The sequence below is a fragment of the Cyprinodon tularosa genome, unplaced genomic scaffold (assembly GCF_016077235.1).
Source record: "Cyprinodon tularosa strain WSP-4 unplaced genomic scaffold, ASM1607723v1 ctg197, whole genome shotgun sequence".
Taxonomy (NCBI): Eukaryota; Metazoa; Chordata; class Actinopteri; order Cyprinodontiformes; family Cyprinodontidae; genus Cyprinodon; species Cyprinodon tularosa.
Window position 1 is genome coordinate 1447784 of NW_024038720.1, and position 26455 is coordinate 1474238.

A 26455-nucleotide genomic window follows, 5' to 3' on the forward strand; every position below is an offset into this window, starting at 1 on the left:
TAGATTTTTATAATATCTACTCTTTTTATAATGAATGTGTTGCACACATCTTCCTGTGAGAATACACTCAAATGTGCAGAAAAGTTTTATTGCTTTGATTGTCACAAAATGGAATGAATTATATCTCTGAAAACAAACTTATTTGGTAACTGACACAGCTTAGAGACCTTATCATTTTGTTGTTCTATGCTTTCACCTGAAAATCCAAAACACCATTACTAATGTTTGCAGTGTAAATGAAGGGGAGGAGGGAAAGAGGCAAGTCTGTTTTAACCTCAGTGACAGTTATTGGAAGTTACAGAATGTCTGGACGTCTTCTGTAATCTGTGGGTGTCATGGAGATGCATGGTGATTATATTATGCCGTATTGTCCTCTGTAGTGAGTCTTAAACGATGTGATGATGACATGCAGCGTAAATCTGTTTTGGCTGCTAAGGCAAAGAGCAGCGTTCGTGTCTTTCATGTAAATGAATGCCTGTGTGTTTTTCCTTTTTGGCATGCAGAGGACAGTGCCACAGTAATTAATGGCTAGCAGCTAAACGGTGCTCTCTGATCTCACAGAGTGACGAGAAGGCAGTTGTTTGGGCCCTAGATTGACAATCATCTTATTAATGAGAAAACACTGGGGTGCATCAGGGTACCCAATTGGTGAAAAAATCTCAACAAATCTCATTACCAAGAAAGTGTTAAAAAAAAATGTTAAAAAAGAAGTGTTGGATCTGTTTTAAGTGATATGTTGTTGTTATTCCTTATGTTTCTTACTTGTATCTGCTTTAGCTGGAAATTGCATTTAAAATTTGCGTTTTCCCAAGACACATGTGATTGCTACCATATTTTTTGTTCGCTTCCTGTTTTGCAAAATGGTAACTGGATCATATTTTAATAAAAAAAAAAAAAAAAAAAAAAAAAATATATATATATATATATATATATATATATATATATATATATATATATATATATATATATATATATATATATATATATATATATATGTATGTATGTATAGCCCTTAAGTTCTTTTAGCCCTCTATATACAAATGGTTGATTGCAACCTGTGGCAAAAGTAGAGATTGAAAAACTGCACAAGTAGAGGTCTTATTTTATAGTTTTAGATTTGTCTATTTCATGTGTGCCGCTGGATGCGCTCAGCTGGCAACAGAGAAAACCAAAATATGTTTTATTAAATGTGCAGCTTATGATATGAACATTAGGAGGCTTTTACTGTCATTGCTTTGTTTGTTTCAGTGATAGATTTGTTACTGCATCATTCATATTAATGCAATTTAACCAATAAAAATGATGTTTGCTTTTTATCCATGTCCATGGAACAGGCCTCCATTACTATTAAAATTACTGATGTCTTATTGTATAAGCCAAACTGAATGATGCTAACAGTGTTACTAGCATTTACATGACTTAGATTATTGAGGGTTTTGTTATTCTACTGCAGATCATGAATGTGTTATAACATTTTTAAGCATTCTTGCATGAAAAGTGTTATATAATATAATGCTGTGGGGATGCTTTTATTTGGTAGGGAACATGATTCGCATTGGAGTTGAGGTAATTACACAGTAGTTAAAATAGTTAGAAGCTGCACAATAAGTAAAATAGATTCTGACCATTAATAAAGGCTTGCCTCAAGAAGCTCCTATGTAGCAGGTTAGATCTTAGAACGCTGATATGTAAGAATGGCACAGTCTAAATCTGAAACTCAGAGAAAATTAAAAATGAGAATTTGTGGACTAAACAAATGCATAGAAAGGAATGGTTTATGTCATAAGGTGCTCTTCCATCTGCTTTTCCTAATTCGCATTTTGAAGTATCGTATCAGAAAAGCTTGATGGAAATGGCAAAATTCCAATAAACCCCCATGAAACAAAAGTTGGAAACAATTTTATTTTATTTTTTTATCAGCTCAGACGTAGCAAACTTTTTCATACAAGATTGATTGGCTGTTTGTGCTGTCGCCTTCTTCCTAGACGTTCCTATTAAGCACATATACATGGCTGGAAGCAACACCACCATTACTAAATGACAAGTTAATGTAACTTCCTTGATGGCAACACAGTCATTAAAATTTTCCTCGACAACTGATGTGTGATGCATGCTAGATTGCAGCTTCCACTTCCTGTTTATTGTAACCATGTGTGACAACCCAGTGCTTGGTAAATTTCGTTCACATCAAATGGAAACATTTGATTGTCCTTTTTTTTGTGGGCTTTTTAAAATTTCCTTGAAATTCAGATTTCAGTTAAATAGAATCGCAGCTATAGTCTATAGCAAGAAACATAAAAACTCTGCAGGTCAAACCTTTAAAAAAACTAAAATGGATATTAGTCAGTTACAGCTTGAATTACATAACTTGTACTTTAACCAGGTCCTTTTATTCTCCAAAATATCTTTGAACTGACAAGATTAAATAGGATTACTCAGAAATATTTTATAATCTATCTAATTTTATTTGAAAATGACCACTACTGTAATTATTTATCTACTCTAACTAAAAATGGATGTTATATTACAGATCCTGTAATTACAATGATGACATGCAAATGAATATATAAAGAGGGAGACAATACAAATGATTGTTAATTAGTTTTTACACACAGACCCAGACCAAATTCAATTATAGTAATAATTAGCTTAAAGCACTGATTGCATGGAATTATTATTTTTTTTTTTGCATCTAGGTTAATAGTAAGTTAACACTAACAAACTGTTCAGTTGTTGCTTTTTTGTTGTTTTTTTGACTTGATAAGGAGACTATCGGATCAGTATTTGACCAATAGATATGTTAACAACTATGGCATTTTACAAAAGTTTATTCAAAGACAGAATTCATCTCCAAGGACTGCCAGGTAGTGTTACTAAATTCAGAAATTGTATTATTTCGTACAAATAAATTACAATGTCTTCTTCATTTACTTTAAATGTTTTAATTCTTCAATTGTTATTCTGCTAACTGACTGTTACCAGGTAGAGTGGTGATCCTTTATACTGCACGTATGGATTGAGAAATTCATGCAGTCTTATGCTGCGTTCAGGGGGCTTTCTGGCGGTCAAAGCATGTGATTTACATTGAACTCTATGGGGGTCAGCGTCCAGCAGCACATCTGAGCGTTCTGGCGTCCGAGTGTCAGAGCGTCCAAGCATCTGATGCTGGAGTTCAGTAAATTGAACATTTGCCAGGGTGTCAACCAATCAGAAAAGCTGATCCAGGAGTTTTTTGGGGGGGAGACGGACACTACCTGCAAGCTTCATCGCTTCTGCAGAGCTTCTGCATATGAAGAAAAAATAACTATCAAGGGAGTTAAATTTTAAAGGTTTAAAAAATGGGGGAAGAATAGATTATGTATAAGGAACAGAGCGCGAGTTCTTATCATTATTGCTGCACTAAAACATTTTTTTATGAACCATTGTGAAGAAAGTTTATAAATACCTAGATTATCTAGAAATGTTAAAACCTGCCAACAAAAAAAAATATTTAATTCTATATTCTGGTACTTGCAGTTTTTACCGTAAACCTTAAAAACTCTTTATATTCACTTCCAGCCGCCACTAACGGCAGCAGAGAGCTCACAGCGGGGATTTCCAGCACTGCCGGCCAGTGGTATGCTGGAGGTATGGCACTCCATACTACAAAATATTTTAAAAGGATTATAATTCTGGTGAACTGACTGCACAGATGATGTTTGGAGGTGGACCTTGTTGCTTAAAAACAAGTCAAAACAATTTTTCAAACTCATAAAGTAAATAAAGCCAAGCTGCTCTCTAGCTTGTAGCAACAAAACAGAGCAGAAAACCAGAGCCCTGAGCATCAAGAGCGTCAAAGCCTCAAAGCAACTTGTCCACAGTTTGATACAGCATTTGACCGGGCATCCAAATTTCTGCGCTAACGCATTTTTGACGCCCATAACGCCTTTAGTGTGAACGCATCATAACCTTTAAAAACAAGTGAAGTACACTGAGGAAAATCTTTTAACTGCAGCTGTTAAAATCCATGGTATAATAGGAAGCTGGTAGCTGATTCCAACTTAATTTAGCTGTTTAGTATCAGCTAAACATCAAGCAGCAATAGCAGACGATGTGTATATTGTATTTGATTATAAACCTCTGATCACTTCCACAGCCATCTGTCGGGCGCAAATATATCATTTGATTTTTCTCCCTTCCTGATGTTTCCCTTCCTAGATCTATTTAGCTTCCTTCTCAAGAGGACTTTTGTGATGCCAAACCAGTTTAAAAGTTAAAAATGTTCTGCTAACGTTAGACATGCAATTCAATTTGCACCTGGTTAGCAGATCACTTTTGTTAATGCTATGATTGAGCATTTATGCAACGGATATAGCTTAATGGGTTTCGTTTAAGGTGCTTCATAACCTTTTCCTCAATATTGCCTGAAAATAGATTAAATCACACAATTTTATTCATTTCTGTTTTATTGTTTTTTTTCCTTAGGATTTTATTTGGAAAATGCTGAAATTTTCAGAGTCCTGCTTTTTAGTATTTAAATGTTTTTTTATTAGATGTCCACATTATCATCGTCAATTCACCGTTAGATAAAATGGTCTGGCTCTCATATAATGGTTGGTTGTGCCACAACATCTGTTCCTTCTTTCTTGTCTGCAATTCCCTTTTCTCTTTCTTTTTCTTTTTTTTTTTTCTTCCCATCCACGGAGTTTCCCTGGAAGCACTCTCATCAGCCCCTCAATCTTTCAATTTTCTGCCATGGGAAGAAGCACTTAAATTTATCGCTCCATCTGTTTATTACGTGCCATCTCCCTCTTCCCTTTCCTTCTCCCTCCCATCATGGGTTTCTCCTCCTTTCCATCTGCCATGTGTGTTCTAGATCACCTTTTTGTTTAACTCCTCCTGCTAAAGCCCTATTTGTCCTTCATCAACACTGTTTTACACTGACTGATAGATCTTAGTTGCTTAGTTACTTTGACCTCCATATCACGAAGTTTGCTTAAGGTCTACAAAACTGTCTCAAGTCTTAGTTGTTTTTTATTTATTTCAACATTAGTATTGGGGTCTTGAGGCAGAGAAACAATTGTACAATTGACATTTGTACTTCTTGTCTTTGGCCATCAGGATCGATTGGTAAAAGCACAACATGTCTCTGGTACTGCAGCTACTTTCAAACAGTGTCAGAAGGATGCAAGCGCTTAATCAATGCAAGAAGCAACAGTCTGACATAGAGCTATCTGTTTCTAATTTGTCTTTGTTCCCTCCCTCTTGTTTCCCTGTCACAGATCACATTCTTCATGCTGCTGTCTGCAGTGTGCGTAATGCTCAACCTGGCGGGCTCCATTCTCTCCTGCCAGAACGCTCAGCTCGTTAACTCCCTGGAGGAGTGTAAGCTGGTGAGACCAACTAGACATTGTCCCATACAATTTTAGTTATTTGACCCTAAATACTCTGTCTAAAACCATTTGTTTCTACACAGTTTTTTAGTAGATGTGATCAACTTTTGTATGTGGGCCAGCAATATATGTTTTTTCTTTTGTCCTGTATGTCTTTGTGCTGCTGTACATCTCGCACCCAAACCCAGTAAGAATAAGCAGGTATGGGTGATAGACGTGGACCAAAAAAGTTTCATTATGGTCAGAACACCTTCCGCTGAAATGCCGTGTTTGCCTCCTAATATGGATTTTGACAAACTGCTAATAGGACGTCTTCAGGATAACTTGAGGCAACTTTCCTCTTCCATAAGGATCAGATTTATAAAGCTTGCACATGCATGAAACAGGGCTTGAAATTTGCATACGCTAATGCTAAAGTATTGGTATCAAAAAGAAACTTAGCATTGAAAAGTGCAGTTTCCTTACACCGACTGACCCGTGAGTAAGGTGAAGAATTGAAGTTTGATTAAGCGCTCTCAGACGTTCAGCCCCTTTATGTAAAACAATAACCATAGTCATCATAAATGTCATCATAATTATCTCAAAGTGTAATTTTTGAATGCACTGATGAACCATAATTTCAAGACCAGCACAAATAAATAAAAAATTATTTATTAAAGCATGTGCAATATTGAATCATTTCTCACTATCCTATTCTTCTTCCCAATGATCAACAGAGTGAGTCGGACCACAGATTAACACATAAATTTAGCAAGTTGTGAGGTATTCACACTGATTGCTGTAAACAATTTAATGCCGTTGTGACACCCGTGCATAATGGTGCGTGACAGTTGCTGCTCTTCCGAAGGTAAATAGGAGAATTAGGAGGGAAGGTATTTCAGGGATTACCAATATTCCGTTGCTGATGATAATGACTGGTTTATCAGCCAATCAGGCTCCCTACAGTAATTCTCTTAGATCTATGTGCCGAACGCGGTTAAGTAGAGACCGACCCACTAGACACACCATGCCTGTTCTTCACAGGGAAAGTCATTGCACACCTCTCAAATGTACTTTATATTTAGAATAGAATAGAATAGAATAGAATAGAAAATCGCTTTATTGTCCCACAATGGGGAAATTCTGGTGTTTACAGCAGCAAAAAGTTTATAGAATAAATTTTCATTTAAGAATAACATGGTAGTGAGTTAAAAGATAAACAATAAAATATTCTACTTTAAACAATATAAAAACTGTGCACCTGGAGAATAAGCAACCAATATACAGCTATGGACATTTTTACCTTAATGGATATTTGACAATAGCAGCAACATCAGAGATGTGCAAAATGACTGCAGTATGTTATTTAATTGACTAAGGTAGAAACTGTGCAAAATCAGCATGAATGTAACGACCTATTGAGGTTGTTGGGAACAGTGGTGGGTATAAAGTCTTACAGCTGCTGGGAGGAAGGATCTGTGATGCCGCTCCCTGGTGCATTTAGGGTGCAGCAGTCTATCAATAAAGGAGCTCTCCAGTTCTGGAACAGCTTCATGCATGGAGTGGGAGACATTATCCAACAGAGATGGTAATTTAGTCAGGATCCTTTTTTATCAGACTATTTATCAGATCCTTTTTTAATCAGGCTCTCCACCTCACTGACCAACACACCTATTTCAGTCTCAGCTGGTTCATTTAAATAAACAATGAAATCATAAAGTCCTTTGCATGGACCATTTATGGCTGAATGTGGGCGTGTAGAAGGCGGAACATTATGTGGACCCTGTGATCTATCAAGGAAATTTGCTTGTTTTTGTACATATGCAGGGTTTGAATACATAGCTAAAATATCTTTCTTAGCATTTTCAGATTTTGAGCTAATACACACTTTTAGTATTATATCATTGCAGGGATTCCCGATAACTAAAGTTAATTTATCCAACTTGATCTCTGGATCTCCACAGCTCATCCAGCGTTACAGTAACCCTCTTGGTGGCTTCTCCGATAAACAGACTGCCCTATCAAGTTACTGAAAGCCAATCTCTTGCTAGGTTGGATGCATATTCTTTCCAGTTTTACATGATGGGTTTAGCAAAGTTTTGTGAGACAATTGAACTTCAGGATATGCTTATATAAACTAGCCATTCCTTAACCTTCTTCATAACTATTCTTAATCTGATTCCCCTGGTTGTCGTGCTGCTCTTAATTCTTTAATGTTCTCTGACAAATCTATGAGGCCTTAACAGATCAACAGTACTGATACTTACATAAAATTACACAAATGTAGACTCTTTCTGAAAACAGGTGACATATGATGAATAAAGATTGCACTTTACTAGGCCGGAACAGTGGGGGTGCTGCAATGGCCTATTGTAATATGTTTTTATTATTTCCTTTTGGTATTAACGAGAAAGGTATATTTGAACTCAACTAAATTTACATAAAACAGACCAAGTACTGGTCTAATAAAAACATAATCAAATATCCTGAAGTTTGTGCCTGTAACATGAGGGACATCTAAAAGTTAGGGTTAGAAATACTTTTGGGTGGGACTATCACATGTTTAGCTTATAATAAAACACAAAAATCAGTTTATGTACTCATTATTTCAATAATAATAGATAATAAAACCTTGTTATCCAGTGTCAAGTATGAACTTACAAAGTCACTAAAAAGTGCAACTTTCAAGCCAGTACATTACAGTCACATGTTGTTGTTCAAGCTTACAGAGCTTCTGTTTCTAACAGGCTGCCTAGATGAGTCATAGCTGAAATTGACAAATCCATTTGCTTATCACCGCTGACTCATAATTATTACATTTGCTGCAACAAATGGCAGCAGCTCTATAAAGTGCACTCCTAGGGAAGTTGAGTACAAATGCCTTCCACACCTTGCAGATTTCTATGTGTAATAATAATTGTGAAGCATGCACAATTATGTGTTAGTCTATCAATTACAATAACATCTATATATATATATATATATATATATATATATATATATATATATATATATATATATATATATATATATATATATATATATATATATATATATATATATATATATATATATATATATATATAGTTACTGTAATGCTACCAGGCAAAATAATTTTTCAATGCAATGCACATATTTGAACTACCCTCAGATGTGCAGAAATTAAAAGCCTTTATAAATACTGTGAGAAAATGCTTCAAAAAATTTGACCTCCCCACAAATTCCCTACTTATTCTCATCCTATGCTGTAAAATGAGGGTTTGTATAAATTAGATTGTAAATTCCAAACTAAGTACGAATTAGGTTTTAGTTGGAGTGCTGTTACATAGCTAAAAAAAAGTGATCCATCTTTTTTCAAATAATAGAATTGAAGATTACAAATTTTTCCTAACTAAATGCTTAGCTGATATTTTTAAGCTGATTGCATAGTGCCTGGGGTTAATGTCTATATTATGACCATGGAATCCTTTTTGTGATTAATAAGAAACCCAGCCCACTAACTCAACCACTTCCATACTACAGTATAAGCAGCTTTCCTCTTTATGCAAGCAGGGAAGGGCAAGCACCCCCACTATGGTGCCTTATGTGGCTCCCCAGAGACCCTCCTCCATGTGACTGAAATATTAATGTTCTACATTGCTTCTCCCCAGTGTAATTAACCCATACTTGTTAAGTTCATGTCCTGCTTTTTACTCAATCTGGGACACATAGCAAAGGTACCTCAATCTGTCCCTGAGTAGTTCATCACATCCTTACTGTCCTTTGTTCCTTTAACACGTGCACAAGGTCTCACTGTATAAAGCAGTTCTCATCCCATGTGTTTTAAAAAATGTATCCACAGCTTGATTTCGGGCAGAAATTACTGCCGAAAACCAGCTGAGGTCTGACCTGTGCGTGTGTCTCTGTGTCTGTTTGTGTGTTTGTTTGTGCATGCGTGCGTGTTGTTCTGTGTTTTGTGGCATGCCTGCTTGAGTGCGGATGTGTGGTCACCCCTCCTCTCCCCCAGGTACCATTCGACAGCGACGGAGTGTGCGTGTGCTGTGAGCAGCAGAAGCAGAGCACCGGCTGTAACAACCAGGTAGAGACGCTGAAACTGAACCCCCTGCGGGACTGCAACACCATCCGCCTTCGCCTCAAGGTTGGCTTGTTTCTGTGGCACTTTTATGTGTTGGAAATATTCGGAATATGTAAAAGTACATTAAGGTTTTATATAACCTAGATCAATGTTCTAAATCAGGCTCAATTGTTAATCAATATTAGTCTTACAAGCTGATATTGGACTTACGATGTTAATTCACTTCTCGTGCAAGCATTTTCATCACACCAAGATTTAATCAATAAAGCAATCAAACTTTTTTATGCAGAACACGTTTTATTCACTACAGTGTAACATAAGTTCTTCATAGAAATTATAAAAGAAAGGTGTGCATTGAATCAATACAAAACAAACACAGTGAAATGATTTTTAAAACATTATTACTTTCAGCAAAGAATTGGTATTGCAAGTAGAAAAAAACAATGTGGTGAGAGAAATTAATCAATTAGAGAGACTAAGGAACTGTGGAAACATCATGCAGATTAAATGAAGAAAACATTGCTGGTATATTTATAATGAATGGAGAAAGGTAGACATGATTACAATAATTGTAAAATAATCCCATTTAATTTTTATTACAAGATTTATGCAACAAATTTTTCAATTTTTCTGTGTTTGTGAAGTATATTTTAACATGTTAGTCTCGTCTGCAGTTAGAGGATTTGTTTTTCCAGAAGGCTTTTTGTATGCACAGTGTTTCCAGGCAGGCTGTACTTTAGCAGTTTATGACCCAATAGGGGTATCTCCTGACTCCAGGTGTCTGCAGGAATAAAATACAGTGTGGAGCACTGTGCCCCTAATAACAATCATATCCATTAATTTTACGATCCTGATTGATTATAAAACATTGATAACCGAATCAAAAGACTTCTTCGGGTGAAAAGTGGTTATGAAAGGAGGAAAGATTGAGCACATTCGTCACAGTGGTCATAACTCATTAAAGATATGGTGAATTGGTGCTATAAAGCTTCATTAAGAGCTGCAGCAGTCAGCCACACTGACTTATATCTTAGAGGAAGGTGTCATTTCAAACTCCCATGAGTGAACTTCTATTTCACATGCTGTTAGATTTCTTATTGTGATGAAGTCTGCTGCATTGTTGTTCTTTTCTGTCGCATATAAAAGGAGAAACTTGATTTAAAACCAGAAGAAGCTGTAGACTCAATTTTTTTTCCTTTTTTTTTTTTAAGTTTCTCTCTTTAAATGTCTCTTTTGTATTTATGAAAGAATATCACATTGCTAAGTATATGTACCATTCATTCTCCACAGACATATTTGATTTCCTTCATTTTTTTTTTATTCTTTTCCTTACCCTGCCTAGGGCTATAAATCATTTGTGAGAGGTAGTATTGAAGTAATTTGTGGTTTCCTGCTAAGAAGCAGACGTATAACCTTACTCTGCAGTTGACCCAAGGGCAAAGTATCTCACAGAGGTTAATATTCAATGAGCACATGTATTAAACAGTCTTTGCCAGTCGTGTTTTCACTATTTATTTTTTTTGTTCCAGAGTGAGAAAAAGGTTTATATTCTAAAACAACCATTGTTTTCATTTTCTTGTGGTTATAAACATGGTTTAATAATCATATATAATCAGATGGCCCTTACTCTACATGACAGTTGATATGTACACATATGAAGTATACCAACATGGAAGATTTACCAAGTCCTCTTTGATTTATTGTTTGAGATCAGCCACATTGGAGGATTTTAAAACAGTAATCGTTTGCATGAGGTTTTATGCCACAGTATCTGGATTGGATGTAAATCCTGCTTTGATTTTTCATCAACCAGCAGCACCATACTCTAGATAAGTTTAAGCTTAAAAACCATTTCAACCTGGGCAGACTTACAAGGAGACAAGGTGGTAAATAGAGGATTCATGAATGATGAATTAATATTAATGTTTTTGGCACTCAGACCCCAGCAGAAGACAAAGCTGAGCATTCCTGATGGTGATAGTATGTGAGGATTAATGATAATGGAGATGTCCTCACCTGGGGCCTGGACACCAGTGGTATACTGGATGATTGAGGACAAAGGCAGCTGGATTGAGTAGGAGGTAGGCAGGGCAGTGGATGAGGTGGAGGTGGGTGGCAGCTGGTTTCAGGCAGGACCCTGATGAAGCAGCTTGTGAAGAGGGCAAATTGAGATTTTTGGCTGAGAAGCTTTGGAGGGCAGGAGAAGATTAGCGGATGTAGACCTGGATGACATGGCAGTCTGGATGTGCAGGTGAGACTTGCCATAGTCTTCTAGATTAGTCTTCATTAGCTTGACATTTAATCCTGGGATTTTTCTCACAGAGAAATAATTTATGTTTATAGTTTTCTAGGAGTTTTAGATGCTCACTTGCCAGAGTTAAACTTTCATCTTTTCAATTCAAACACGTTTTCCATGGGGATCATAAAGATGCTTGTTAATAGAATGCTGTCACGAATGCCTTCATAAATGAAATAGTTTTTGCCTGATCTTTTTGTAATAATGACTCACAAACCCTTAAACCAACTGAGGCAAATTAGTCTTTCAGTGATTTAACTAACTATTCTAACTATTCTCCTAACCTCTTGAATGTGTTTTTAGGGGCTCTTTGCTTAAATTTGGTGGGCTGGTTTCTCTCAGTAGGGTTAAGAACTGCTGCAATATTTCTCGATTTGTGGACAAAAACTTTTATCTGGACCCTTTCCAAACTGATAGAGAAGTGTCTCAATTGTTAAAGAATGGCTCTCGATTTTACATTATTTGTTAATGTTCTAGCTCTTCCAAAAACTTCATATTTTAAGACATAGGAGAAGCGGAGACAAGAACATGTGCTAGGATTATAGATGCTTGTCTGAATTGTCAAATTCAAGTGAAGCACTATTGTGTTTAAAATTTCTGAAAAAAGTTGTCTGGTTGTCAGAAAACACAGGATTTGATCTGATGTGTGTCTGTTGCATCACAAGTTATTAAAAACGTTCCTTTCTGATCAAATAGATCTCTCTACGTATCATGGATCTTTCTATGCATTTAAGACTTTCTCTCAGAGCTTCTGAGGAGCTGATTCACAAATGGGGTGTATTAACGCGAGTAGCTGTAAAACTAGTGACTTCACACTGATTGGAGAAGAACAGGGTTCACTTCTTTGACAGCTCTAGCTTGTTGTAATTCCAGAAGCTTAAAGGAAAAACTAATTGAGACTTTTGGCCCGGAACTTTACGGTTTGCGAGGCAGCAGTCGAGTATCAGTGATGTGAAAAAGTAATTAAGTCCTGTTCTCAGTCTGACACCATGGGGTTGTAGCCACATTAGGCAGGAGGTCAATATGAAAGAGAAAAGTGCTCCTTTTTCCTTTTTATGGCTCAAATTCCTAACCCAAATTCTATGCATTCTATGACTCCATCACATGGTGTACAAAGATGTAAACATGAACCCCCTCCTGTTTATGGAAGAGCATCAGTCCAAACTTCCTGAGCACTTTAGAGCAGCCCTGAAGCATTTAAAATTTTGTTCAGCAACACATTTTTTCTGAATGTATGAAGAGTGTCTAACAGCTTTTAACGTGCATATAAGTATTGAGGTGAAAGGTTGTTTTATTTGGCAGTCCAACACATCAGGCGTCTTTATTTGAATATGAACTTGGTGTCATAGAACATTAACTAAGTTAGTCTCTTCCAGTTAGCTGTTAGGGTAAGTCTAAACACTATTCAGAGGAAGCTCAGCACTCATGTTCTTTAAGTTAGTGGACGTAGCTACAGGCATGAGAAAAAAATTATTGCACATATATTTGGCCAGGAATTTGAGCACTTTGCATTTTTGCTCATTTTTCTCCTGGGTGGTGTAGTTCTGTCCTTATCCATAAAGATGCTGCATTTATCTGGCTATGAGTCTTATATTCATTCTTCCTTGACTTCAGAAGAAGTGAGAAAATGCACTCTAATCTCTTATTAATTTGGTTTTATGCAAAAATCTGTACCACCAAATTCCTTGGTGAATATAGCTGTCTTGCAACACTAGAACAAATGCAAGGAAGGAAACACTTGATTGGACATTCTACAACCATATGTCTAGATTTTCTTTAATAAGATATTTCAGGTCATTTTAAACATTAATTAATTTCTAAATTTAAAATTTTTTATTTTTCAATAATTGCTAAATTTAGAAAAATATGTTTGATGAGTTTTAAGAATTCTAGCCAAGCAACCTTTGCTAACGTTGCCAGATTCTTTCTTTAAACAAGAAAATTTTATCATATCTAAGGATATTTCGAGTATTACATTTTTTGCAGTGTGTCCTTTGCCGTTGGAGTGGGCTAGACCTACCTGTAGGGGTAACATAAATCCATAGAAAATATATTTGGTCTCAGTGGAAACTGATATGTGAAGGCTATAGCTCTGGATTTGTTGAGCTTTAATGTTTGATGGAGTACAAAAGCATATATATATACTGATCTCCATAAAAGAATCAAAGCCTTTATTAGTTTGCCAATCAAGCAGAAACTGAAAATGAAAAGTAAACAATGTGGCTGTCCGCAGATAGTAGTTATGATTAACATCTTGGCATAAAATCTCATACTGATGCAGCGTCCACCTGTCTCCCAGACGTCCCTCTAACACAAAATCTGTTCAGAATTACTGGTCAAAACAAAAACTAATAGATCTGCAGTCAAAACAGCTCCCTGTGAGTTGTTCTAAAAAGTCTTCCAAAGAAACTCCACATCTTTCCTGGGTGAAATAGGTTCTGAATGCAGACGTTGATGTGCTGAAAATGTTTAAAGGTGAACAAACTTAAATGGTAGCCAAGTCAATGTGAAAACAATCTGTGCATTTTGCAAGACTGTGTCCACAAAACTAAGAGTGAAATTAGATTCTTATCTGGACGAATATAACATTCATGTTAATGTTACTGAAACATACTGATGCTCTTCAACACCATGAAACATTTGAACAACAAGATAAATTAATCAAGCAATACCTCAGGGAAAAATATGGATCTCCACAAGCCTGGTACAACAAGAAAGAGTGTTAAAGATTGATTTATAATTCATCTCAGAACAAACTCATATGACTGGCTAAAGCTGGTAAGACAGTGAAATGAGCCCTGTTCTAACACAAACAAACAACCCAAATGACAAAGCTCTTAATCTTTAAGACATTATTGCTTTGTGTTCAAATAAAAATCCAAGTTTTTGGCCACATCGACCAATGTTACTGTTTGGAAAACAAAGGAAAAGCTCAGAGTATGGAGGAGACTGTCATGTTGGCTGTTTTTCTCCAAAAGGGACATTGAACACTCCATATTGATCATTAAAAAAAAGTTATAGAACTATTGAAGAACACATAGAGACATTGGGTATGAGATTAAAGCTCGGACAAATATATGTAATGAATCTTCTTATGCTGTTTATATAGGTTTTAGTTTTAAACTTTAAATGCAAGTATTGATTGATTAGGTGGTTTCAATTTGTTGTTTTTGTTTTACAGTGTTTTACAATCATGCACAGTTTAGTTTACGGTAGTTAAATGATAATTTACTTCTATTAGAAAAACAAGAAAAAGAGTCATCCTATTTCTTTTTTCAGTAGTTTGAGAAATCACTCCTGTCTCTCTCCTTTCTGTTTGGTCTTATTTATATTTTCTATTTTTTTCCATAGTTAATGTTTTCCTCATCTCCTCATCTGCAGCCATGTAATTTCCAACTCTCGCTTTGTTTTCTCCTCCTCTGTCTCTTCTCCTTTAGGAGCTGCTGTTCAGCGTCTGTGCCCTTAACGTCATCTCCACCATTGTGTGCGCTCTTGCTACTGCAATGTGCTGCATGCAGATGGTGTCGACTGATGTACTGCAGATGGTAAGAGGGTTGAAAAGGGGGTAAAAATATATATGCAACAACTGTTGCTTTATATCTCTGAACAGACCCGCAACCCATCAGGTAGAGAACCGTGGTCATCGGGAAACTAACTGTGCTGTAGCTTGTGATGCAATAACCCTCTATAGATTTCAAGACGGGAATTTTATGCCTGCCTAAACAAGCTTAAATATTTAAACTTCTGCCAGTAACAACATTTTTTGTGTGACAACAGTCTGCAGAGACCGTAAATCAGCAGTGACACCATGTTTCGAACGTATCCGTGACCAAAAAAAAAAAAGTTAGAGTATTGGGCTCTTCCATGTTGAATACAATTACTGAATTACCAAAGCAGAATTCAGTTGATTGTAAAATATACAGACTAGGGATAAAACTATGGGTATATCTAGGAGTCCAACCACATTCTGTTATGTTTGTGAAGAAACTGCACCTTTTTTTTTTTTTTTTAGAAGCATATGCAAGCCAGTTAATCTTTGGGGCTCAATTTGCGTGACTTACACAAATATTATGCAAGCACTAAAACGTTGGTTTCTTTAAGGGTTTTTATATCATGGTCCAGTGAAAAAGGTCCAAAGCTGTTGTGTAAAGTCTCCTTGAGTGTAATTGAGTTTGCCATACTTTTCATTTAACCTAAAAGCTGTTTATAATAATAATTAAAAATAATTATTAGTAGAAATGATATCAGCATGGTCAAGATCAATAGATTTATGAATCTTGACTGAGACTAAGGGGTTTATGAGCTAGTGGCTCCAACACCTTATGGCCTGTCTGTTACAGTACATTATTTACTGAATATTCAGATATAATTTTAACCATAATAACAATTGCCCAGAGCACTGGGCTTTCAGTACAATATATTTAGGCTACATTTGAGAATGGGAAAGAAAAAGACATTACAGCACAAAGTATTATACTCTTCCCAAACAATGAAGCCACAGGTTTTATACCCTTCATATATGAGATGGGGGTATGGAACATTAGCTGCTTTGGAAATGTGCTTTCAACCATCTTTCAGTACCATCCAGAGTACTAAATGTGGTATCTGAGTTAAGGAGCTAATGAGTGTACTTGTCTTAGCATTTAGAATCTATAACAGTCGTGATTTTGCCCACAAGCTTTCATCACCCCTGCTGTAGCATTAGATTCAGATAGAACAATTATGTTCCAATGTCATTTACCAGCAAATATTTTAAAACAAATACATGAAAGATTGCTCATTGACACAGTGGGTAGCACTGCTATCTTGCAGCAAGAAGGTCGTGGGTTTGATTCCTGGCCCGGGGTCTTTCTGCATGGAGTTTGCATGTTTGGTTTTACTCAAGGTCCTCCCATAGTCGAAAAACATGACTGTGTGTGTGTGAGTGGTTGTTTGTCCTGTTTCTCTGTGTCGCCTTGCGATTGACTGGCGTCCTGTCCAGGGTGTACCCGTAGACAGCTGGAGATAGACACCAGCACCCCTCGCAACCCCACTTGGGATTAAGCGTGTCAGAAAATTGATGGATGAAAAAATTGATGGAAATGAAAGATAGATAAGGATGAGACGGCACTTTTTATTTTCTGTCTTAATGTTAAAGCTATCTGAAAAAGACATATATAACTGTCATTGTTTAAACTGACTCAACATTTATGTACATTAAATCTGTGAAGTAACAACCCCTAAACTAAGGATCTAATATGTTGTTTTTATTTTGTTGTTCAGTTCATGCCTCACAGAGCCCGAGCCTTAAACGCTGAGTGTATGACCCCTCATGGTACCATCCTACATCAGACCCTGGACTTTGATGAGTTCATTCCTCCCATCCCTCCACCTCCATACTATCCCCCAGAGTACACCTGCACACCTTCAATGGACGGACAAAGGTAAGAAGAACAATTTTCCTGACAAGCTCTACATTTCAGTGTATCTGCTAAGATGAGGTGAAATATCACAATATAAAGATCAAAATGCGATCAATTTCCAACAAAGGCAGCCAAGATTGTTCCTTGTTCATTTAGTAAATTGGGGGTTAAAATAAAAAAGTATACCCCTTCCTTGTTAACTTATCAATAGCTCAAAATGAATATAAACTTTAAATTTTTTAACTGACTCAAGTACTTTCTATTTAACAAAAAATAAAAAAATAAATCTATGCAACAATTGAACTTATTGGTCAAAAGCATCCGGGCACATTTTGTAGAGGACCTCAGTTGAAATGGAATAAACATGATCCTATGTGTTCTCAGACATATTTTACATATAAACAGACCCATATGCAATTATGTCAAGACATTAGGGAATTGAGTCTGGATTGAGGCTAACAAAGGAAAGTAAAAACAATAATGTCTGGTGAACCATTAAGATTATAATCATAAGTGGAAGCTAAGTCTATGGAAATATATATAGAGAGAGACATGGATAAATACTCCAGTTGAGGAATGCATAATCTGTTGCAAATAATATCATTAGAGATTAAGAAAATCCAGAAAATTTCTCAATATTAAATGGCTTTGAGGTTTAAGGCCTCTGTCAGCTTTGTGTTGAGAATCGCTTTAATATACAAAGCAAACAACACATGACATATTCATTCATTAAATTGCAATAATGCAACCGATGGATGCAGGTTTTAGTTCATTTTTTATCAGCTATAATATAAAGATTAAGTAAAAAAATGCTTTTTTCTGACAAATTAAAATATATGATTTCCTTTTGATAAATATAGATACCTTGATCTCAGGACTTAAAACACATTGACAGTAGATCTTTAAACTGTCTATAATACTGAGTCTATAATACCGAGAGAGAAAAATCGAACTGAAAAATGTTTTGGCATACATTGTCCTGTAATAGACACTGCACTTTTATTCTGTTGCTGTGTCGCCAATTTATAACAGCAAGCCTCTACAATAAAGGAATATAAACTGTTCTCCCAACATTCTAGACATATTTCATCAGTTTTATCATAAATCTGCAACTGCAACAAAAAGAGGCCTTGAATTGTTATAGAGCTACACTGATATATGGCAAGAAAACAACAATAACCCTGATAGCCTCCAAATGCTAAGAGTGTTCGGACAATAGAAAGAGATATACAATGCATTATGGCCAACCTTTTTTAAATAATGCAGTTAATTTTAATTGTGAAGCAGCAAGTCTTATGAAATGTTCTTTTTAAATGATTTAGTCGATTTTTAAGTCATAGCAGTGGAAGCAGGCATATATTTTCTGAAATGTTGCATAATTATCATTTTACAGACATCTTAAATTAATCAAAGACTTGAAATAAAAGTTAAATGGGTTAAAACTGTAGAGAAATGATAATGCTTTGATATGCCATGAGACATTTTCTGATGACAAGAATGACTCAGTCCACAATGCTTTTGTTTCTAGTGTTATACATTTTGAAGTAATTAACGTTTTTAAGTTGATGTCCATTTCTATGTCTTGTAGACTATTTTATTCTATTTGGTCATGCTGTCTGGAGCATTATTTAAATCCATAGAGACCACATGTTAAGCAGTATTCATAAATAGATATCAATTATCTCAGTCTGACAATCACAGTGTCACTCTGACCACTGGAGAGCTGGAGCATTTCCCCTCTATTAAGCAGCTCTGGATGATTAGATGAATCCCCCCCTCCCTTTTCTCATAACTCCCTCAATTTTTTTCGGTCTTACAGGCAAGACTGCCCCGGCTGAGGCTATTTGGCTGGAAGCCACATCTGTTTGTCAATTATGCCATAAATATCTACAAGGCGGAGGAAGCATTTATGGTGTCCCCACTGAAGGCCACGGATATGTCATGACATCATAATGGCTCAGATGGTTGCTGGAAGCTAAAGCTATATTTCATGCTCTGCCACTTTAGCTGAGAATAAGGTTGTAATTAAAAAATATGACGGCCTGCTTGGCTGCCTAATCTTAATTGGCATCAGATAAACAGTGGTGGTGCACTCTGAACAATGGGGCAATGGTGAATATTGTCTGGATTTGACTGTTTTTGATCAGATGATGTCTTTCACCCTTTAGTCCTGTATATTTGAAAATATTCTACTGTTTTTGACCAGTTTTCACATTTTTTAAACTAGTTCACCCTCTATACTGTGTAACTAACTCAGTATCAACTCTTATCTTTTTTTTGTCTTTGAAAATGTTATCAATTGCTTTTGTTTGTGGTTTTACCTCCTTTGCAGAGGCCTGCATTTGGACTTTCCCCACTCCCCTTTCAGCGCCATCTATGGAGTGCCAATAAACAGCCCGGGAACCCTTTATCCAACTGACCTCCCCCCTCCTTACGAGTCTGTGGTGGGACAGACCCCAGCCAGCCAGGTGAGGGTTGCACGTTTTTTTTTGTATTTTTATGTATTTGGGCACTGTGGTGCTGTCAGAACAGAACACAGAGAACTGAAGATGAAGCTCCATTTCTGTTCTCAAAGTTCTGTCCATATGTGCTGCCATGGGGGCGGCAGCCAGCTCCATGCGGGGGATGGTGAGAGGCTTGAACGGCACTACTCTGGCCTTTGCCATGATGAAAGCAACATTTAGCTTGTTGTCATGGTTCTTCTGCAGGATATGGCTCATAGTTCCATAGCCTTCTTGGCTGGCATCCGTTAAGTAATGCAGCTGATTAAATGTTGCTTTGCCAAAACCCTCAGGCTTAAAACACCTAGAGAGTTCAAGATCGTCCAGCAGGATAAGGTTCTCCATCCAGCTGTTCCACTGATGAGCAAGATGATCAGGGATGTCATTATGCCAACCCAGCTTGAGATGGATCTTTGTCTTCAAGGCCACTGGATCTATGATACTAGCTGGTTACAGATTGAGCAGATGTTTGTGGGTAGTTTAACTTTCCGGACAATCTTGAACTTGAAGCTATTGCTCTCCGTACAACACCAGACTCCTAAGGCCTGCTCAACAGGGAGCCTATCTAGATTGAGATACAGGTCCTTTTCTAAAATAGTAAAGAGCACAGCATCCTCTTCTGGCACTCTGACTACTATGACAGCAAGTCTGAACCTGGTGACACTGAGCAGAGTGCAAGTTAGATACGGCTCCTGTAACAGTATGTTGTTCAATGCAGTTCCTTGGTATGAGGCCCTACAGTCAAAAACAACTTGGATTTTATTTTTCTTAAGATAGTACACACAGTGGTGAAGTAAGTACCAAATCTTCCTGTCACTGCAGCTTAAGTCCTTCTCTGGCACCTTGACTACATGGCCCATTGCTAACCAGACTTCCACAAATGCAGAATAGTCAATCTGGAACTGAAGATTCCTCATAAACCTCTTCTTTTGTTAAAAGCTTGCTGTTCAGGCCCTTTTCTGTTGTTTAGCATTCGAATGGCTGAGTTTTTTAGTGGCAGACAGCAAGACCATCTCCAGGAACTGGATGTCCTCACTAGACATTTTCAAACAATCATCCTGCGAATAAGCTGTTCACCTCCCATAGTTCCCAGCAGAATACTTTTTTTCTGCCTGTGACCTTCGGGGAGGCCATCAATCTTTCGGTACATACAGTGACATTGCTGCCTGGGTCGAGGAACACATAGGTGGTCAATACTTAATGCTGTCCTTCTTGGCTTTAGCATGGACCAGACTGGTAGCCAAGATGCTGTCCAGGTTTCCGGCCCCAGTAGCTCTACAGGTCTTCATATCTGCATTGATGCATCCACCGAGCTAGCTCAAAATACTTCTGATGGCTCACCCTTGTGCTCCATTTCTTTGCTGCATTTTGCAACTGCTCCTGCCTCAGCTTTGCATCATCAGATGTTCTTTGATAATATGCAGAATTGTTGCTTCAATCTCCCTAAAAACTTCTGCCGTACAGACCCGGAAAACAACTACCGTTGCTACCTTAGCAAAATCCCTGTCTCTTAAAGAGACAGCGGACCCAAATAAACCAAATTAATTCAAAGACAATAAAACATCAAAATACCACCCCAACGAACTCCACTAACTGAACACAGGCTCCATGCTGATATGTAACTAGCCTATGCAATAAAACAATAATTATGAGTCCTTGATCGTCTCAAACACTACTTTTTGATTTGGCTTCTATACTAATGTAAGAGGGCTTTTTTGATAAAGTTGCTGTTTTTAGATGATTTTTGTTTCTGCACTACTGCACCTTTTCTTTAAAAAGAGAAATGTCTGTTTTAAAGCGATGGGTCAATAGAGCCCTCTAGAGACAAGTCAGTAGTATTGTAGTTTATGTGCAGCATAGCTCATGCAATACATATAAACCTAAGAACTATTGTTTCCCCTGCTTGCATTAAAACTGCTCCCTTAACAAACGATGTTTGTTTGTACAGGTCACCACCAGTATCGAGCAACAGGCCACTGGGTCCAGTCTGTGTGACAGAAACACCACAGCAGGATTCAGCACACAGGGTAAAAGCTCTGCAGGTCCAATACTGCAAAGATATACAACTACATAAATACCTCAATGAATTCATTTCAGTTTTTGAATAACTTTGATCATTCCTTTCAATAATATTATTTGATTCCTTCTTTATTTTTAATGTCATTAATACTGCTCAGATTTTTTAAAATGTTTTTTTTAATTATTCTTTTATTTTTTTCATTTTCTCCAAAAAAAATTACATCTTTGTAAAAACATGCAACATATTTTCATTTTTAGATATTAATAAAATATATTTTTTAGCATTACTTATTTACATATTTCCATCCGTTTAATATATCTAAACCTTTTTATGTATTGCTCTCCTTATGTGTATGCCAAAGCACTTTTTAAAAGAATATATAAATTATGAAATCAAACATGTTGTTTTTTTCCAATAAATATGTAATGTTATTATCTGAGGTAAATTAGAATGATTGATTAACTTTAATTTATGTACATATACACTGAAATAGTGATAAAATCAATGTTTTTAATAAGTTTATATGCTAGCATTGGTATATTAATGAATTGACTGTATTTCTGGAATATTTCCTTTTTTCAACAATCTTCCATAAAATTGGTAGTAAAGAACATCAACTGCAAAAGTTGTTAGGGATCTTTAGAGATCATGTGAAAGCCATATTTTGTATTTACTTGTACTCCTTTTGAATTTGCAGCCTCAGTAGACAGTGCCTCGCTGATGGTGTCAGAGGTGGCTGACCAGGACCAGACCTGTTCCTCAGAGGACTTGTGCTCCCTGGAGGTTCAGGGTTCGGACTTGTCTCCATTTGGCACACTGCAGACTGCCCCCACTAATGGAAGCTGCACCAGCCTTGAACTCTGCACTCGCATTTCTTCCCGTTGTCATCGTGGCTTGCCAAACACTGATGCGCGCCCCAGTGACACAGGATACAGCGAGTCTTCACACACCCAGGACTCATTGGAACGTTCACCGGATTGGTCGTCTGAAAACTTCAGTAACCTGGACCAAGAGGATTCTACAGAGAACACACATCCCTCTGAGGAACTGAGGAATGCAATGCACATTTGTGACGAGCTGGCCTCAGCCAAACATTTACCTGAGGAGCCGCCAAAAGCCCAAACACATTCCTTAATCAAAGCAAGAATGATGAGCAGGAAGCTCACTTTACCTGTAACTATCCCCCCACCACCGCAGCCTTGTTCCCCCACCTCAGTGGCATCCTCTGGTGGAACTTCTGCCATCAGTCCTTTGGCTCCATCTCTGTCCCCCTCTCCTCCAATCAGGCCTCGAGGCCCCAGGCTGTGTTTTAGTGTTTGGTCACCATCCTCTTCATCACAACCCCCCTCTACCTCAGCCCAGAGTGGCCAGTCACCCTCAGAGAGGCCTAGGGCCCACAGAGCAGCCAAGAGGTACCGCAAACTGGCACACATTGTCCGCTCCACCAGTGACCCTATCTCCTGCTCCACCTCAACAGGAAGTAAGTGCAGAAAATATATTATATAAGAAATCAATAAAGTGATCATTTAATTCTGGATAATGGCTTTATCTTTTATATTTATAACTCAATTCATTAGCTTTGGGAGCATTATTAAATCATCAGAAATGTTGGATCAGTTGGTTCCCTTTTCTTGGTCTTTAGTGAAGCATTTGTCTCCCTCTGCAGGACAAAACTGTGGCTGCACCACTGGGAGCAATCAGGTTACCACAGGTTCAGCTCGAACTTCTCCGGAACAGGGTAAGGATGTCTAAACATTTATCTATTAGTTTATTCCTAAATTTTTATTCAGATTGAATAAACTATATTTGTACCCTTTACTCATGAATGTCCTATGACTATTATGTTTAACCTTAGTTTCTGTAGTTTTTTGTGATTTAAGAGTTTTGCACTGTGTCCTCTTCAGAGCCAAGAGATGTTTCAGCAGAAATAATCAGAGCAAAGCCCGGTCAAATAGCTGTTACAAACCAGCAGCAGAAGGACACCAGGAAAGTTGACATCAACCTTAAACCCAGCCTTCTTCACATGCACCCCTCCAATGAGCGTCCACACTCATTGGCTGACCTAAAGATGTACAAAGACACAAAAATATTAGTGGCCAAATTCCTGGAGCACTCCAGCAGCAGTAGTCTACCTCCAGACGTCCAGCAGGTTGTCAACAGCATCAAATGCGTGATCAAGTCGGACGAGAAACACATGGAAGAGGCTATCTTCAGTGCCAATGTCATAGATCAGGTAACTAGCTTTGGCTGAAAGCACATTTAAAGCTACAATAGATTATATTAATATTATCAAATGAAACTCATAAATGTATATGAGTAAAGGACTTTTCTTTTCAGGGAAGTATGTAAAATACACTAAAATAAAAACTGAAGAGATTTCTCTCTGCTTCTAAGGTTTCATAAACCTACAACACTTAACAAGAAATTTGACTCTAATTATTATGAATTTCCCTCGCATCTACATTCTATTAGTTAATAAAAAAAAAAATAGGTGAAATCAAATGGAAACACCAAACAAACTAAATAAGCTTTCAAACTGGACCCTGATCAAACCAATCAAGCATGACTATGAAATGACCGCTGAAACCAGCTGTGGAAATATGATAAGATTTAAAGATTTATTCATAGACCTCTGTAAGAAGGTGTTAGAAGCATTTTGGATTTTGATCCAAAGGGAAAGTGGATAAGTAATATGAACTTAAAATGTTTTGCTATCTTTCTACAAGGAATAGCGACAATTAAAGAATAAATCACCCTACTCTTTGCCCAACTCGTTCCTGTCTCAGTGTCAGGAAACCATCCTTGGTCTTTATGGTCATATGATTCTGATATTTAGCTCTTAGAGTGGATAAGACTCAAGCCTTGGGGCAAAAGGTGTTGTATTGACTTAGGGATTTTCTAAAGCTGGTAGGTGGCAGGGCAGGTTCTTAACGCACAATCAGTGGATGTCTTGATGGTCCCTATTGAAGACCATGATGGAAAATGTTTGCTAGTGGAACGGAGAATACAAGTTCAAATGATGCACTAGGTTAACCTGATCACCCTACCTGACTACATAAAGGATTAGAGTTCGTTCATTCATTCGTAATTCATAAATAAACACACAAATGCATAAAATTCAGTGGGGGTTGTAGTGTACGAAAGGCTTAACAAATATTTTACAAATAAGAGAAATATATCTATTCATCCATTGCTTATACCTGCTTATTGAGGATCATATAGTGTCAAGCAGCCAAATGGACAAAGGATAAAATCAATTCTGAAATCAATTCTTATAAAGACCTATTTACATAGCCTCTAGTTTTTTTTTATTTGTAAGTGGAAGCAAGTGTACCCAGATATAACCAAAGCATCCAGAATAACTGCAATAATCACAGAGGAAAGTGCTATTAGGGGACTGGACCTCAGTGCCTTTTTTTAACAGGCAATAGTTTAAAAACTGCATATCCCTGTGCTGCAGGTAGTTTTATTCTAACTGACATTTCTGCTTTCAAGTCATCTATTATTTTCAATCAGGTAATCTTGTATTTGACACTCAATGTTTGGAACCATCAATAATCGATAATTAAATCCATGGTACGTGATCTATTATATTAAAGCTTAATAAATAAAATGACCAACTTGAATTAAATCCTTATGCACTCTTATCTAAGAGAGACCATCAAAATCTACTGCCAAGCATTATGATAATCAAAGCTGCCAGACGATGAAACCTTTGCTTTGATTAAATGCATGGTGCATTGAAATGACTAACAAGAAGACAGATTATAGTTACTAAGTGATTCTTCTTGGCGTTTTCTTTGTTTTGTTTTATTGTGGGAGTTGCTTTCAATTTAAGTTAAATTTTGTAATAACTGCCTTAACAGATTTTTTGCTTTTTTGCTCAACTTTCAAAGTTTCAAAATACATTTTCTTCATTTAGGCAGTTGAGGAGCCAAACCAAAACACCTTATTAACTTCTCCTTTTTCTTGTTTTCATGTGGCTAGGTAATGACCCAGTGTATCATCAGCAGTCCCAGAAAACGGGACCATGAGGATATCCATCTGCAAAGCTGCGGTGCTTTGAGCTCCTCTCCATCTCCCTCTATGTGCCGATCGAAACCTCACCCACAGAAAACCAGCTCCACAAGCGACCCACAGGGCTCCCCCCCCTCTGAACAAAGCATTGAGTGCAGAGAGACTATTCTCTGACCACTTGAGTAAAGACTCTGGGGGCGTTCTGGTGTGCGGATGTTGATGCTTTGAGCAAAGGATGTCTGTAGAGTCATTAATACCTCTCCAGACATCATGGGATCATTGTTTTGCTCAGTGTGGCTGCATTACAAAGCATATGAAATGCTCCCATACTGCTAGTAGTGCCCTGTGAGACCTTGCCAAGTCATCAGCAAAAATGGTAGCAAACTCTGTTGAGCCTGCCAGTGTCTAGTGGCTTCTTTCTCATCCGAAACAAACACAAGAATGTTTCTTCTCCATCAGGGGAACCCTTTTTTTTTACTGAATTTCATCTCCTTTATAAAAACAAACTAATAACCCCTGCCTGGATCTGTGATGGAGATGCTGAGAATTTTTTGCTATCTGTATTCCTCTTGTTCTCATGAGAAACAAAGATAAATATTGCTTGTATTAAACTGTGAACTAAACTGATGGGATGGTCACTGCTGGGAATTGTTTGCTGACTTGTGGAAATGTTTCTTGATAAGGTGGTGAATATTTTGTGGTTCGGAAACATCACAAATGTGGATTATTTAACTTACCTCATTGTGTTACAATTCTTATCAGTGTTCAAATAAAATATGCATTTTTAGTTTCG

The 26455-nt window shown here is 37.1% G+C and overlaps 1 protein-coding gene across 4 annotated transcripts in view; it reads left to right on the plus strand.

Annotated features, from left to right (window-relative positions):
• The window catches only part of fam189a1 (family with sequence similarity 189 member A1), a 120935-nt gene extending 94480 nt beyond the window's left edge, over positions 1-26455 (plus strand). For 3 of the 4 annotated variants that reach the window (XM_038283792.1, XM_038283796.1, XM_038283795.1), the window contains exons 3-12: positions 5262-5372; positions 9325-9489; positions 15160-15267; positions 16985-17145; positions 19457-19592; positions 21574-21652; positions 22343-23125; positions 23312-23383; positions 23550-23878; positions 25633-26455. In XM_038283792.1, coding sequence (XP_038139720.1) covers positions 5262-5372; positions 9325-9489; positions 15160-15267; positions 16985-17145; positions 19457-19592; positions 21574-21652; positions 22343-23125; positions 23312-23383; positions 23550-23878; positions 25633-25836 — 2148 coding nt within the window. In that variant the 3' untranslated portion in view covers positions 25837-26455. The remainder of the gene's footprint in view (positions 1-5261; positions 5373-9324; positions 9490-15159; positions 15268-16984; positions 17146-19456; positions 19593-21573; positions 21653-22342; positions 23126-23311; positions 23384-23549; positions 23879-25632) is intronic. The other variant, XM_038283794.1, reaches the window with a different exon arrangement.